This window comes from Balaenoptera physalus, assembly GCF_965194825.1.
Source record: "Balaenoptera physalus genome assembly, chromosome: 19".
In the NCBI taxonomy this organism is placed as follows: domain Eukaryota; kingdom Metazoa; phylum Chordata; class Mammalia; order Artiodactyla; family Balaenopteridae; genus Balaenoptera; species Balaenoptera physalus.
In genome coordinates, this window is record NC_138900.1 from 9,628,339 (window position 1) to 9,643,132 (window position 14,794).

At 57.2% G+C, this 14,794-nt stretch overlaps 2 protein-coding genes across 4 annotated transcripts; both read left to right on the forward strand.

Moving 5' to 3' along the window:
• Window positions 1-441: 441 nt before the first annotated feature.
• Window positions 442-8,148, forward strand: MYPOP (Myb related transcription factor, partner of profilin). 3 transcript variants are annotated; one of them, XM_082437191.1, is made up of 3 exons: window positions 442-530; window positions 1,283-1,833; window positions 6,902-8,148. In XM_082437191.1, the coding sequence occupies exons 2-3, from the start codon at window positions 1,335-1,337 to the stop codon at window positions 7,591-7,593; spliced, it is 1,191 nt and encodes a 396-aa protein (XP_082293317.1). In that variant the 5' UTR covers window positions 442-530; window positions 1,283-1,334; the 3' UTR covers window positions 7,594-8,148. The 3 variants fall into 3 exon arrangements, with proteins under 3 accessions (XP_082293317.1, XP_082293318.1, XP_082293316.1); XM_082437192.1 differs by having other exon boundaries at window positions 446-530; window positions 1,126-1,833; XM_082437190.1 differs by having other exon boundaries at window positions 488-530; window positions 806-1,833.
• Window positions 8,149-10,683: 2,535 nt separating this feature from the next.
• Window positions 10,684-13,255, forward strand: IRF2BP1 (interferon regulatory factor 2 binding protein 1). The gene has a single exon (XM_082437181.1). It carries the CDS (start codon window positions 11,070-11,072, stop codon window positions 12,822-12,824), a length of 1,755 nt encoding a protein of 584 aa, XP_082293307.1. The 5' UTR covers window positions 10,684-11,069; the 3' UTR covers window positions 12,825-13,255.
• Window positions 13,256-14,794: the final 1,539 nt, after the last annotated feature.

Genomic DNA, 14,794 nt, shown 5'->3' on the forward strand with positions numbered 1-14,794 from the left:
CTCCAGCACCGTCTCCCTCCCCTTCCTCTAAGAGAGACACAGGCATAGTTAGAGAGCTGGGTGGGCTGGAAGACGGTCCGAAAGGCTAGGAAGCCATTCGGTCCCATCACTCTCCAAGGTCTCTCCCTCATCCTCCAAGGATTGCTACGCCTGCGCAGAGACGGAGTCCGAGTACCAAAGCTAGCGGGGAGAGAAAGGCGCGCATGCGTGCGAGGGTTTTGAGCGTGCGCTCTTGTGGCATCAGGGAGCTAGGGAAAAGAGCGCTGCGCTAACCTTGCGCCTGCGCAACTGCGGCCCGCTTACGGAGGCCGGTGGAGGGCAATTCTGCGCTTGCGCTCTGGCGGGAGGAGTGAAACCCAAGAGGTTCAGGCGTTGGGGGACCGTCTGGCGCTAGGTGCGCCTGCGCCTTGGCTCGTGGGGTGGCCGGGGGCGGGGCCCAGAAGGGGAGGGAGAAAGCCGGCAGGGGGAGGGAAGAGGCCGCAGAAGCTCGAGTCTTGACCGACGGGCAGGCGGGGGCTGCGGCGGCGCCGGTGAGTGACCCGCGGCCCAACTCGGTCTCCACCCTCCGCGACCCTCACTCTTCCCGGAGTCTCCCGTAGCCCCCGTTGGCCCCTCCTAATACCGGCCCCTCATAACCCTCAGGGCTCCCCTTGATTCGTGGCAATCCCCAAAGCCCCCACAATCCCCGCAGACCCTAATACCTAGTATTTTATTCTCCCAGTTTCTCCACTGTCCTAGGAGCCCCCAATTCACCATTATTTCTGGACTGCTTCTCTAAGGACCACTTCTCTTATTGGTCTTACAGACGTCCCATTGCCCCGGAACCCCCAGAGCACTCCTCTGCTCCAGATCCCCCCCTTCCTGCTGCATCTTCTCTTCAACATCTCCTTATCCCCATCACCCTCGTGCTTCTTTGACCCCCGAGATACCCCCATTCTCCTTCCATTTCTCATCCTCCTATGCCCCCAATTCTCCTTTAACGCCCGCAGACACCCCCTCTTCCGCTTTTCCTCATTTCCCTCCACTCCTCCATACCCTTACCCAATTAACATCAACTCCATGGCCTGGCACTTTGCGCCGCGCCGGGCACAAGATGAGCGCTCAGCCGGTGTCATCTATTATTAGGCACTCTGACGGACCCCCGCTGCCCGTCGCCTCCGTCCGCCCTCCGCCCCCACCCCTATCCCCGGGGACATAGGAGACGGTATCGGGGCGGCCGGGGTGGGGCGGGCGGCGCGGGGCCGCTGAACCCCTGCCAGCGCCGTGCGCCCTGTGCCCGCAGCGCCGGCGCCCCCCATGCGCCAGGCGGCCGGACGGCGGCGTCGGGGGGCGCCATGGCCTCGGCGGCGGCGGGCGAAGCGGAAGAGACCACCCGGCTGCGCAAGCCGCGCTTCTCGTTCGAAGAGAACCAGATCCTGATCCGTGAGGTGCGCGCCCACTACCCGCAGCTCTACGGCGCTCAGAGCCGTCGGGTGAGCGTGGCCGAGCGGCGGCGTGTGTGGGACGGCATCGCCGCCAAGATCAACGGCATCACCAGCTGGAAGCGCACTGGCCAGGAGGTGCAGAAGCGCTGGAACGACTTCAAGCGCCGCACCAAGGAGAAGCTGGCGCGCGTGCCGCACTCCACACAGGGCACCGGGCCTGCCGCCGAGGACGCCTTCTCCGCCGAGGAGGAGACCATTTTTGCCATCCTGGGGCCGGGTGTGGCGGGGCCAGGAGCTGGTGCAGGGGTAGAGCAGCCCTCCGCGGCCGCCTCTTCACAGCCACCGGCTCCAAGCGCCTGCGCCCAACGCTGTGTGTTGTCTGAGGACCGCAGGGAGGACCGACGGGCAGGTGAGTTCCTTCAGTATCACCTTAGCAAAAGCAAAAAGAAATTTTACTTTGTGCCTGGCGCCGTTCCAAGCCCTTTATATGGTTCATCAGATCCTCACTATAGCTATGGGAAGGGGGGTACTGTTATAATCCCCATTTTACACCTGTGGAGACTGAGGCTCAGAAAAGTGTAGTAATGGTCAGAGTCGGGAATGGAACCCAGACCTAGGAGGCTTGGCTCCAGAGTCCACACATGGGATCATCAGCTCACCCATGACTTCATTAAACTGTAGTGTAGGGGGAGTGGCTCTGAAGGCAGATAGTCTGGGCTCCAGTTACAACTTTGCCACTCAACTGTGTCATTTGGGGTAAGTTATTGCACATCAGTTTCTGCATCTGTAAAATGGAGATAAAAAATAGTCCCCACCTCAAAGGGTTTCTGGGAAGATTAAATGAGTTAATATGTATAATTTGCTTGGTACATTACCTCCTTGCTAGCTATTGATATAATTACCAGTGCTGTGAAGCACGAACTGTTTCACCATTTTATAAATCAAAGACTCAGGGAAGTTTGGAAATTTTCCCAAGGTCATGCCCTGAGTAGAGGAGCTGGGGAGAGTGGAGTACAAAACTTCCCACTCAGCCTTGACTCTTGATGATTATTTCTTCTACAGCTATTCCCCAGGCAACTGCCCTGAGCTGGACAGTGTTGGGGACAGAGATGTGACTGAGACATCCTCAGACCTGCCCTTCTGGGGCTCACAGACCACTGGGGGAGACAGACCCATGCATAGACAGTGATGACTCAAAGCAGGCAGGGCTGGGCTGTGAGAGTCCCTAGGGGACACCTGATACAGACTGGGAAGTCAAGGAGGGCTTCCTGGAGGAGGAGCCATCAGAGCCGAGATGCAAAGAGTGAGGATGAAGAAGAGATGTGAAAGTGTTCCTGGAGAACAGCATGTACAGTGGCTTGGAGACAAGAAAGCTTGGCCAGTTTAGGAAACTGAGAGATGCTGCCCAGTTAGAGGAGGGCAGGAAGGGAGAGTGGAAAGATTAAAGAAAGGACATGTTTTGAGATGAGATCAGAGAGGTCAGCAAAGGCCAAACCTTGCAGGGCCTTTAGGCTGAGGTAAGGAGTTCAATTTTATCCTAAGTACTATGGGGAGCCATACAAGGGTTTAGAGAAAGAGGGGGCACATGACCCAACAAGGCAGCTCAGGATCATGTAATTTCCAAGAGGTTCATTCACCCACCCAAGGTCACACAGCAAGTAAGTAAGTAGAAGGGTTGGAACTTGAATATAGGTTGTGTCCAACTCACCATCCATGCACTTAACCACTGGCTAGATGGCCTGATATATACCATATATATACATACATATATATGTAAATATGTAAGTAGTTTACACATATATAAACAATTAATATTGACTTCGAGTTAATGGGTGTGCCAGAATTGGATCACACGTGGTTTAAAATAAAGGTCAGGACTTCGGATTTTATCTTGAGGGCATTTGGGAGGCATGAAAGTGTCTTAAGCCAGAGAAAGACACAATCACTCGGGACCTTTGTACTCAATATGAATCAAACCTCAGTGTTTCTACCTGTGAAGTGGCCCCATTGAACCAGCACAGAGATGGCAAACTTATTACTTCAAAAGCTGTACAACCCCTTATTCATTCATTCAACAGATATTTATTGAGCGCATATGCTGAGGCAGACACCATGGTAGGTGCTGGGAGAAGAAAGACAATTTTCCTTCCCTTATGGAGCTGACATTCTAGTTACGGGAGACAGACCACAAACAAGTAATCCCCCAAAGCAGATTATACAAAGAGGTAATAAGAACTAAAAGAAGTAAAACAAAGCATGTTAAGAGGATAGTGAGTGATGGAAAGGGGGGCCTCTGTAGAGAGGGGAAATTTGAGCAGAGGACCTGAATAGAGAGACTGAGCCAAGTAGCTATCTGGGGAAGAGTACTGCATCTGGAGGAAACAGCAGGTGCAAAGGCCCTGAGGCAGGTATGTGCTTAAAGTGTCCTTGATTAGAATCTCACACAGAGATTACCCACAGTGTAAAACTCTTAAAAGAGGAACTGCTCTGATTGAAGGACAGGAACAGGGCCTGGGGCAGCCTGAGGCATCTTTGTTGACACTGGAAGGAGAGATAAGAACCATTTACCTTGTGACCTAATATTTGAATGAAAGAACAATAACAACCACATTGAGACTTTATTATGTGCCAGGTACTGGCCTATGCCCTGTGCCCATAGTAATTCAATTAATGCCTGTAACAGCCCTCAGGGAGATATTCCATTACAGGGTTACTTGGTCCTATGTTCACACACATCCATTTACAGGTAGGGAAACTGGGGCCCAAAGGTTGCGAATAACTATGATTTTAACTCTCACAGTGGTCCTTACATGACGCCTGTGAGCCCTGTGGGCATAAAGGCTGGGCCCCTTTTCTGTTCTTTTTACTCGGTAGACTAGAAAATCATATATATTTCCAAGTGGCTGGAATTCTCATGCCCTTTATGAAGAAGACTCGCCACTGTCAAGCCCACAGCCCCAGCCCAAGGAATGGTTAAAAGCATAGGCTGCAGAACCTGCCTGGGTTCAAAGTCCTCTTCTCCCATTCACCAGCTCTGTGACACCTCTTTGGGCCTCAAGTCACTTCATCTGTAAAATGGGCTAATACTGATAGCACCTACCCCAAAGACTGGCTCGGAGGACTGGGTGAAATAACATAGGAGCACTTAGCCACTGCTCCCAGGGTCAGCCAGGAAAGTGTCCAACCACCGTTAGCTCTGGTTATTGTCTCTCTGCCAGCCTCTCCTACTTGCCCAGGCCGGCTGGCCCAAAGAGTCTGGAGCCCCAGCCTTCGAGCCTGGGGGTGTGGGGGGGTAGTGATCCTGGTAGAGGGAACAAGGTGCACTGAGGCATGGAAGAAGAATAGAAAGGGGCAAAAGCTGAGGCCTTGTAGCCCTAGAGAGAGGCCTGGACTGTCCCCCGTGGGTGCTGGGGAGCTGCGGGAGGGTTGTTGCCAGGACCTGGGGCCTGGTGCCCGATCAGTACTGACTCCCAGGAAGCCACAGTTCTTTTCTCATTAAAGACAAAATTTTGTGCTGGACATTGTTCTAGGCGCTGGGTAAACAGCAGTGAACAAAACAAAGCCCTGCCTGATGGAGCTGACATAAGGAGGAGGAGACAGACCACAAACACAGAGCGATCCCATGCCAGGTGGAGATAAGTGCTATAAAAGAAATCAGGTAGGGCTAGGAGAGAGAAAAGGACAGAGCTGCTTCAGACGGAGGGTCAAGGAAGGTCTCTCCAAGGAGGCCGTGTTTGAGCAGAAGCCCAAGGAGGTGAGGGAGGGAGCCAAGCAGGTGTCTGGGGAAAGATCTTTCCAGGCTGAAGGAACAGAAAGTGCAAAGGCCCTGAGGCAAGAGTGGGCCTAAAGTGTATGAGGACCCAGGACTTCCCTGGTGGTCCAGTGGTTAAGACTCTGTGCTTCCTACGCAGGGGGCTCGGTTTGATCCCTGATTGGGGAACTAAGATCCCACATCCCACCCGGCGTGGCCAAAATTAAAAAAAAAAAAAAAAAAGTGTATGAGGACCTGCAGGGAGGCCAGTTTGGCTGGAGTCAAGTGAACGAAAGAGAGAGTGAGAGAAGGAGTGGGAGACGAGGTTAGGGAGGCAATGGAGGCACATCGTGGGGACCTTGAAAACTTTGCTTTTACTGTGGGTGAGATAATAGCCACAGCAGGCTTTTGAGTAGAGAAAGACATCTCACTTGTATTTTTTTAACACCTTTATTAAGGTAGAATTCTCATACCATTACAACCCACCCATTTAAAGCGTACAATTCAGTGGCTTTTAGTATATGCATAGAGCTGCGCAACCATCACTACAATCAATTTTAGAACATTTTCATCACTCCGAAAAGAAACCCTGTACCTCTTAGCCATCAACCCCTCGCCTCGTTCCCCCATCTCTGCCCAGCCCTAGGCAACCACTAATCTACTTTCTGTCTCTGTAAGATTTGCCTATTTTGGACATTTCATGTAAATGGATCATATGACATGTGGTCCTTTGTGAGTAGCTACTTTCCTGTAGCGTAACTGTTGTGTATTTTAGTTGGACCCCTGAGGCTGCTGGTGGAGAACAGACTCTAAGGGGCGGGGGTGTGGGCTGGGAGCCCAGTGAATAGTCCAGGTTGGGAGATGGTGGTGGTTGGACCAGGGTGGGGGCCGTGGAGGAGGACAGATGTTGGGTTAGTTTGAAGGCAGAGCCAACGGTATCTGTACACGAGTGGTGTCTTGGGAGAGAAGAAGAGTGCGTTTCTGTCCCGAGCAGCTAGAAGGATGGAGCTGCCATCATCTGAGATGGGGTGGCTGAGGGAGGACCAGGAGCTCAGCTCCGGGCACGGGGGTTGGAGGCATTATAGGACGGGATTATTGGAGGGGATATGCCGAGTACACAGCCGGAGGGAGAGGTTCAGGCTGGGCCCGGAAATCTGGGCGCCTCTTCACACAGACTCTTCAAGTCCGTGAGCACGAATGAGATCCCAGGTGAGAGGAGGCAGAGGAAGCCCCGCAGGCTTGGGGTTAAACTGGCACAGACCAGAGTTGAGACTGAAATCCTGCCATCCTGATTGGAGAGAGCCCCCTGCTCCCCGCCTCCAGAAGTTCCCCCCTCTCCTACTCCAGCCACCCCACCTCTTTTCCAGGCCCTCCTCCCCTGGGGCCTCCCCAGGATCCAGCAGTGCTGCCTGAGGGGGGGCGGGGGGTGGGTCTGGATGGTTCAGAGCCTTCTAGCATGTTGGCTTTTACACTGAATGAGATAAGAGCTGCTTGGCTCGGCAGGGGACCTCCAGGACCCTGTTCCATTAAGGCTGGTATCTGCCACCAGATTATTGTTAAATATATTGTCTCTCTCCCCTGGGTCATGGGGCTTCTGCTCCAAGGCATGACCTGACTTAGGTTTGAAAAGGATGCCTCTGGGTCCAGGTTGCGTGGGAGGTGGGAAAGGGAAATCGTGACAGCGTTAGGGGTCCCCCACATCTTACCTACACCTCTCTCTCCACAGATACACCAGCCCACAGCAAGGGGGGCTCTAGCAGCCCGGAGCCTTGGGCCAGAGCGTCCTGCAATCCTCAGGAAGGGGGCTGCCAGGCACCCAAGGAGCGTGAGTCCCCGCCCCCTCCGGCCCTGCAGACCATCCAGCTGCCCCGCCTGGCCTTGTCTCCACCCCTCCCAGCCCCTCCGCTGCCACCACCCCCGGAGCCACCTCAGCAGGTCCAAGTGGCACCCTCGCCCTCCAGCTCTCCCTCCCCTCCACTGCCTCCACCCTCGGCCCCAGACCCCTCCCTGGACTTCCTGCGGGCCCAGCAGGAGACTGCCAACGCCATCCGGGAGCTGGCCGGCACCCTCCGCCAGGGACTGGCCCAACTGAGCGAGGCCCTCAGCGCCCTGCTGCCCCTTCTGCCCGGAAGCCCCGCTGACCCACTGCCCCCGCCCCCTCCCCCACCTCCACCGCCCAGGCCTGTCTTGTCCCCCCCCTCCCCCAAGGTGGAGGTCACCCCAGAGCCTGTGTCCGTGGTGGCTGCTGTCGTGGACGGGGCTGTGGTGGCAGCCAGGGGGGTGATCATTGCCCCTAGGAGCGAGGAGGGGGCCCCCCGGCCGCCCCCCGCCCCACTCCCTCCGCATGACTCCCCGCCACACAAAAGGAGGAAAAGTTTCCCTACACGGAAGAGGCGGGGGCGGTGGAAATCTCCGTGACATCTGCTGTGGGGTTCAAGCTTGTCTCCCCCCAGCTTAGCCCAGTGGAGGAGGGCAACGCACTTTCCCCATCCCAGCTGCACCCCGGCTCCCTGCTGCGGGGCACGAGCGCCCCACTCCCTGTACTAGTTAGTGCCTGATTCTGGGGGGCCTCCTTGCCCCAGGCCCCCCAGCCCTTTCCAGTACAGCGCTGTCTGCCTGGCTGCTTTCCTTAACCCTGACTTCTAAGCCATGGATTTTATGTTATTTATTATTGCCCTTCGTGGGTTGCGGAGGGAACCTGCACATCCCCCCTCCCCTAACAAAACTCCTGGCCTTGACTTGAAGACCACTGACCCACTTCCCCTACCCAGACTTTGGAGGGGGTGGGAGTTTCAAGACAAGTCAGAATATGGATGAAGAGGCTACCGCGGTCTGTACCCTAGGGGCGGGTGGAGTTCTCACTGGTGTAGGTTGAGCCTTCTGCCTCCCGTTGCAGTCTCTGACCTCCAGAGCTCAACCCCCTCCGTGCTCCCCAGTGGTGACAAGATATCAATAAACTTATTTTTAATATAATTACTTGGGGCTCTGTCTGAGCCAGGCCTGGAGTTCCAACACCTACACCTGCCTCATCCCTCCATGGGCAGGTGACACCCCCTTGAAGTTTTAGAGGCTGGTGGTTTTCCAGGCTTTTTTTTTTTTTTTTTCTTAAAGCCATCAAGTCCTGTGTTCAAATCTTATTCCTACTTTTTCATCCTTCAGATACCACCCTAAATGTCATCTCTGGGAGGACATCCTGTATTCCTTCCCCCGGGCTAGGGTGGGTCTGCTTCTTAGATTCTCTCTCAGCATCCTGTGGTCACTAAATGAACACATGCCTTTATCTATTTAAAGCCTACTTCCCGTATAATTTCATGAAGGGAGGAGCTGGTTCTCTTTTTTACTCCCAAACTGGCTGCAGAGCCTGGTAGCAAAGTAGCTAATAGCCATCACCCTGGGCTCAGACCTGGCTCAACCCCTGGTGCTGCCCTGGCCAGCTGTGTAACTATGGGCCTCCACTGTCCTCATCTGTAATATGGGCATAAAGATTTAGGTGTCTTTGCTGCCTACAACTACATTCTCTTCATCCTTCAGGTCACAGCTCAAATATCACCTCCTCAGGAAAGCCTTTCCTGACACCCCCTTTCCCCCAGCAGTTATGAAAGAAAGGCAGTTAAGTAATCATTTGAGTAAGTTTAAATCGAATGTGCCTCCATCACCAGGATGAGCCTTGTCAGGGCAAGGCCTGAGCCTATCTTAGTCACTGCTGTGTCCTCAGCATTGCCCAACACAGGAGAAAGGTTGAATCTTTGAAGTAATGGGAGCTTAAAAACAACTTTCATTTATGGTGCGCCTTTTCTGGGCCAGGCGCCATGCTAAGCACTTATTTGCATGTTTGCATTTTAACCTGAAGGTACCCAATGAAAAGCAGATTTTAGGGGGTCTCCATTTTTTCCTGAGCAGTTTAGGGACTTGCCCTAAATTTGTCAGGGGCCAATCCAGTCCACCTGAAGTCAGCCTCTGGCCAGAACTCCTGACTCCAACTAGTGTTTACTAAAGAATGGCCCAAAGACAATTTTAGGTGATATATGGATGGCCTTTTTAACGGTTCTATGGTTATATGTGTATGTAGTTTTATTTTGTAAAAATGTACCTAGTACATAAAACCCATGATCATGCACATAATACTGCTTAGGATGAGGCGAAAGTAAATAGCATTTTATTCACAGGAGTCAACTTCAAGAAAAATGTTAATAATACAGGTGGTAAACAAAATGGTGAAACTGAGACTGAAATTTGGGTAACATAAAATCAGACCTGCTATGGATGCAGTGGGATGAGGGACAGTGGGGGCAGGCATTCCCTGATTAGTTTGAAAACTACTAATGAATGCAACCCTGGCAAGTCATTCAAATATTTTTGAGCGCTTAACACAGACCCAGGCCTAGAGAGAGGAAGAGGCTGATGTGGGTTAGAATCTGGAGACCTGTCTCTCCTCCACATGACCCCTCTCCAAGCCTGCCCTGCAGAGTTCCATCGCCAGGAAGAAAAAAACATGGGGGTCCCCAAAGCCTGCTTGGGCCTATCAGGTAGTAAGCACCCAAGGTTGGAGAAAGGTGGTCTGGCTCTCGCTCTCCCCAGAAACTATGCTCCCCCAACTGTTGCCATCTCTGGCCTCCTTTCCGCCCCTCAAACTGGTGAGCCCTAGAGGGTGAGGACCCTCTCACCCGGTGCTCGGAAAGATCCCCCAGAAATTGAGGCGGTGGGGGGGGGATATGGACAGCCAGCGGGAATCGGGAAGACCGCCCCCAACCTCCTAGACAGCGGAAGTGCGTCAGTTTGTTCGCCCCGCAGAGCATTTTGGGAATTGTAGTGAAGTTGGGGTGGGGGGGGCGGAGAAACTGACAGTGTAACCCCTTGGAGACCAGAGCGCGCCCGCAGAACTGGAACAGAGGGGCGCTCGACCACTCCCTTTAACAGATAAAGCAACTGAGGCTGAGACCGTCAGTCCTCTCCTTTCTCCGGCTTTTGTTGGCCCCAGTCAGAGGCTTATATCCAAGATTCTGGGCAAGACGAAGTGCCAAGTGGACAGTCCTGCCCAATACTAAATTGCCAGCTTCCCGTGCCCCCCCCACCGAAAACGTCCAATTAAGGCCCCTCCGCCCCGCCCCAGGAGCTGCTGCCTTCGTAACCGGTCATTGGCCCACCTTTGAAGGGCGGGGAACTGAGCCTCAGAGAAGGCAAGACTTGTCTAAAGCTGCAAAGCAAGTCAGAGCAGAAACTGGCCGCCCGGAAGCCTGTCTACCCCCCTACACTTTCTGAATCCGTGGTGGCTCTCACCATTCGTATCACATCCCCGTCCCCAACCCGTGTGCTCCAGCTGCTTGGAGCCAGTCAAACTCCCTGCCCCCCGGCGAGGAGGGGTAAAGGTTGCGCAGCGGAGAGGCGGTGAGCCCCTACCCTCCCCGGCAGCCGGCGGTCCCCTTTAAGAAACGGCCCCGGCGGGACTACGTTTCCCAGAAGGCTTTGCCGGCGCGTTATGTAACTTTCCCTGCGTAGCGGCCTCTGGGGCAGAAGGAGGTGGAGGCGGTGGCGGTGGCGGCGGCGGCGGCGGCTGCGGCGGCAGTTGCAGTGGCGGTGGCGGGAGCGGCGGGAGCCCGAGGCGGCGGCGCCCGCGGCCTATCGCGGGGCCCGAGCTGTGCGCCGCGGCCCGGAGCTCGGACCCGGCAGGAGCGCCGACGTGCCTGTGCCTGCCTTTGAGGAGGCGGGAGTGAGGAAAAAGGCTTAGGGCCCAGGGGGCGGGGAAGGGGGGCCGGGCCTGGATCCGCGGGGAGGCCGAGCCAGAGGCCCGACCGTGGCTCGCGCGGTCCCGGGGACACGAATCGAACGTCGGCGGCGCGGATCGAACGTCGGCGGCGGGTGGAACGCGGGGGCCCGGAGGCGCGCGTGCGGGGGCTATGGCGTCCGTGCAGGCTTCCCGCCGCCAGTGGTGCTACCTGTGCGACCTGCCCAAGATGCCGTGGGCCATGGTGTGGGACTTCAGTGAGGCCGTGTGCCGCGGCTGCGTGAACTTCGAGGGCGCGGATCGCATCGAGCTGCTCATCGATGCCGCCCGGCAGCTCAAGCGAAGCCACGTGCTCCCCGAGGGCCGCTCGCCGGGGCCCCCGGCCCTCAAGCACCCGGCCACTAAGGACCTGGCAGCCGCCGCTGCACAGGGCCCTCAGTTGCCGCCTCCACAGGCCCAGCCCCAGCCGTCGGGGACAGGCGGCGCTGTCTCAGGCCAGGACCGCTATGACAGGGCCACATCGTCGGGCCGCCTCCCCTTGCCCTCGCCCGCCCTGGAGTACACCCTGGGGTCCCGCCTGGCCAATGGGCTGGGCCGCGAGGAGGCTGTGGCGGAGGGGGCGCGAAGGGCCCTGCTTGGCTCCATGCCCGGCTTGGTGCCCCCCGGGCTGCTGGCAGCTGCGGTGTCTGGCCTGGGAAGCCGAGGTCTGACGCTGGCACCCGGCTTGAGTCCTGCCCGTCCAGCCTTCGGCTCCGATTTCGAGAAGGAGAAGCAGCAGAGGAATGCGGACTGTCTGGCAGAACTGAACGAGGCCATGAGGGGCCGGGCAGAGGAATGGCATGGGCGCCCCAAAGCCGTGCGGGAACAGCTGCTGGCGCTGTCTGCCTGCGCCCCTTTCAATGTCCGCTTCAAGAAGGATCACGGGCTGGTGGGACGGGTGTTCGCCTTCGATGCTACTGCCCGCCCGCCAGGCTACGAGTTCGAGCTGAAGCTCTTCACCGAATACCCCTGTGGTTCTGGCAACGTGTATGCTGGAGTCCTGGCCGTGGCTCGCCAGATGTTTCATGATGCTCTGCGGGAGCCGGGCAAGGCACTGGCCTCATCAGGCTTCAAGTACCTCGAATATGAACGCCGACACGGCTCAGGGGAATGGCGTCAGCTGGGGGAGCTGCTAACCGACGGTGTCCGCACCTTCCGCGAGCCAGCTCCCGCCGAGGCCCTGCCCCAGCAGTATCCAGAGCCAGCCCCTGCAGCTCTTTGCGGCCCACCCCCACGAGCCCCGTCCCGGAATCTGGCGCCCACGCCACGCCGTCGCAAGGCGTCCCCTGAGCCCGAGGGCGAGGCATCCGGGAAGATGACCACTGAGGAGCAGCAGCAGCGGCACTGGGTGGCACCCGGGGGCCCGTTCTCCGCTGACACCCCTGGCGTGCCCTCACCCATCGCCGCCCTGAAGAACGTGGCCGAGGCCCTCGGCCACTCCCCCAAGGACCCTGCTGGGGGTGGGGGCCCTGTGCGTGCAGGGGGCGCCAGCCCCGCAGCCTCCTCCGCGGCCCAGCCTCCAGCCCAGCATCGTCTAGTGGCCCGAAACGGTGAGGCAGAAGTTAGCCCCACAGCAGGGGCGGAAGCTGTTAGCGGGGGTGGTAGCGGCACCGGGGCGACCCCTGGGGCCCCCCTGTGCTGTACCCTATGCCGGGAGCGGCTGGAAGACACCCACTTCGTCCAGTGCCCCTCAGTGCCCGGACACAAGTTTTGCTTTCCCTGCTCACGGGAGTTCATCAAGGCGCAGGGTCCTGCTGGGGAGGTGTACTGCCCCAGTGGAGACAAGTGCCCGCTAGTGGGCTCCTCTGTCCCCTGGGCCTTCATGCAAGGCGAGATCGCCACCATCCTTGCTGGAGACATCAAGGTTAAGAAAGAACGGGACCCCTAGGCCACCACTGCCACCAGTCTACTGCCCATCCGACCCCCCCCCCACCCCTTGCCACCCACCGCTGCTGCGGATAAATTATTCCCACCCGGCCCAGTGCCTCCCCCGCCTGTGTACATACCCCCTTCCTTATCCCAGATGGGTCCCCTCCTTATCCCAGATGGGTCCCCTGGGGTAGATGCATTGAGGGTGGGGGGAGAAAACTTGTGGCTTCTGTCCGAGGGGGTGTTTGGGGTCCCTTGACCCCTCCGGTTTCCCTCTCCCCTCCTTGGCTTGGCTTTGCTGCTGCTTGTAGTTGGAGGAGAGGTGTCCCCGCCCCTCCTTGAGAAGGGGCCTCCTGAAATCTCGCTCTTTATAAACGAAGCAAAAGCATTTTATTGCCCCCCTCCCCTACTCCCTCTCCCTCCTTCAATAAACCGAAAGATGGGTTTTTTCCTTCTTGGTCCCTTAGTTGCGTGAGATGCTGCGCCCCCTTTGGGACCGAACTGATCCTGCAGGGGAGAGGACGTTGCCTTGTAGCCTCCAGGTGGCGCCCTTCACTCAGGTGGGCCCCACGGCTGTTTTTATAAATGCTGGCCAACTAGTCAAGCGTTCTAGCCATCAGCCCGTTTTCCAGATGACAGAACTAAGGCTCGGAGAGGGGATGGCTCTTGCGAGGGAGCCACAGCCAAGCTCGGGAATTAGCCTTCCCTTCTGGCCCATCCCCTGTATCTCCTCCGAAGGTGGAGGACTCAGTGCCACCGAGGGGGAGGGTCAAGGGGCATCCGGAGGCTTCCCAGAAGGGACGGGCCGCCAGTTCTTGCTAGGCAGGGAGAGAATTAGGCCAGATTGCTAGAGGGACTGCCTGAGGAAAGAGGAAATTTACCTCATGAGGTACACTAACAGGTTCCCTGGAAACACGGTGACTGCTTCTCGCCTCTGGTGGTGCCCTGAACTGCGCGCCCATCTCTGGAGACCAGCCTCAACGGCGGCCGCCCTAAGACACCGTGACTGGTCGGGTAAAAGGCGCTCCCCCCGCGGTCGCCTCTGATGTGCGCGGCCTTGTCCCGCACCTGTCCCGGCGGGCTGATTATTAACCAGGACTTCCTGCTCGCTGGCGTCAGGGGGCGGGGCCTGAGCGGGCTGCGGCAAAGCAGGGGTTAAGGGGAGGGGGAGGCCCCAAGAGCCAGCCCCCACCCCAGCGGCCTCCCCCGCGACCCTGAGGTGGAGATTTCGTGGAGGGGGCAAAGCCGGGCGCAAAGGCCAGCGGATGGACAGAGAGATGGGGAATGACAGTGTGTCCTGCCACCGCACAGCCCTGTCACATGGCTGTGAGACCCTAGGTTGCCCCAGGTCTCAGGAACCCAGATGTTATATCACCTAAATCTGGAAGACCTTAATGTCCTGACCCAGCTTGGTTATCCAGGTGTCCCTCCCACACATCTCGCAGACCCCCATGCCCCAACTCCCATATATTAGGGACTCTGGGGCTTGGTCCTCCACATCTGGAGGACCCTCAGTTCTTGGACTGAGAAGTCCCCTCCCCCAGCCACCGGGTCTCAGGTGTTCTGTCACCCCTGGCACTGCCAGCCTGGGCTCTGGGCAGGGCTGGGAAAACCACCCCTGATTAAATATACCAGGCGATAAGCCAGGAGCAAGGGAGACGCTGGCTGGAGCTCCATGCCTGGGCACCCCTCCTGGGCAACCTTGTGGCCTCTCCTGACCCGGCTCTGCAGACCCGAGTACTGGGCAGCTCCCCCTCCCCCATCCTCAGAGCTAGAGGCCTCCAGACACGGGGGCACTGTGCCCCAGTGGGGGCTAAAGAGCTGTGGAGGACACCTGGTCCTTTAAGAACAGCTGGTGGGTGGGTAGGGGCCAGGGGAGTCACCCCCAGCCTGGCTGGTGTGTATTCTAGATAGAGGTTGGGTTAACTATTAACAGAGCAGGCGGCCTGAACTGTGTGGGTGTAGGGGCCTGGATCAGCCCCTCTTCAT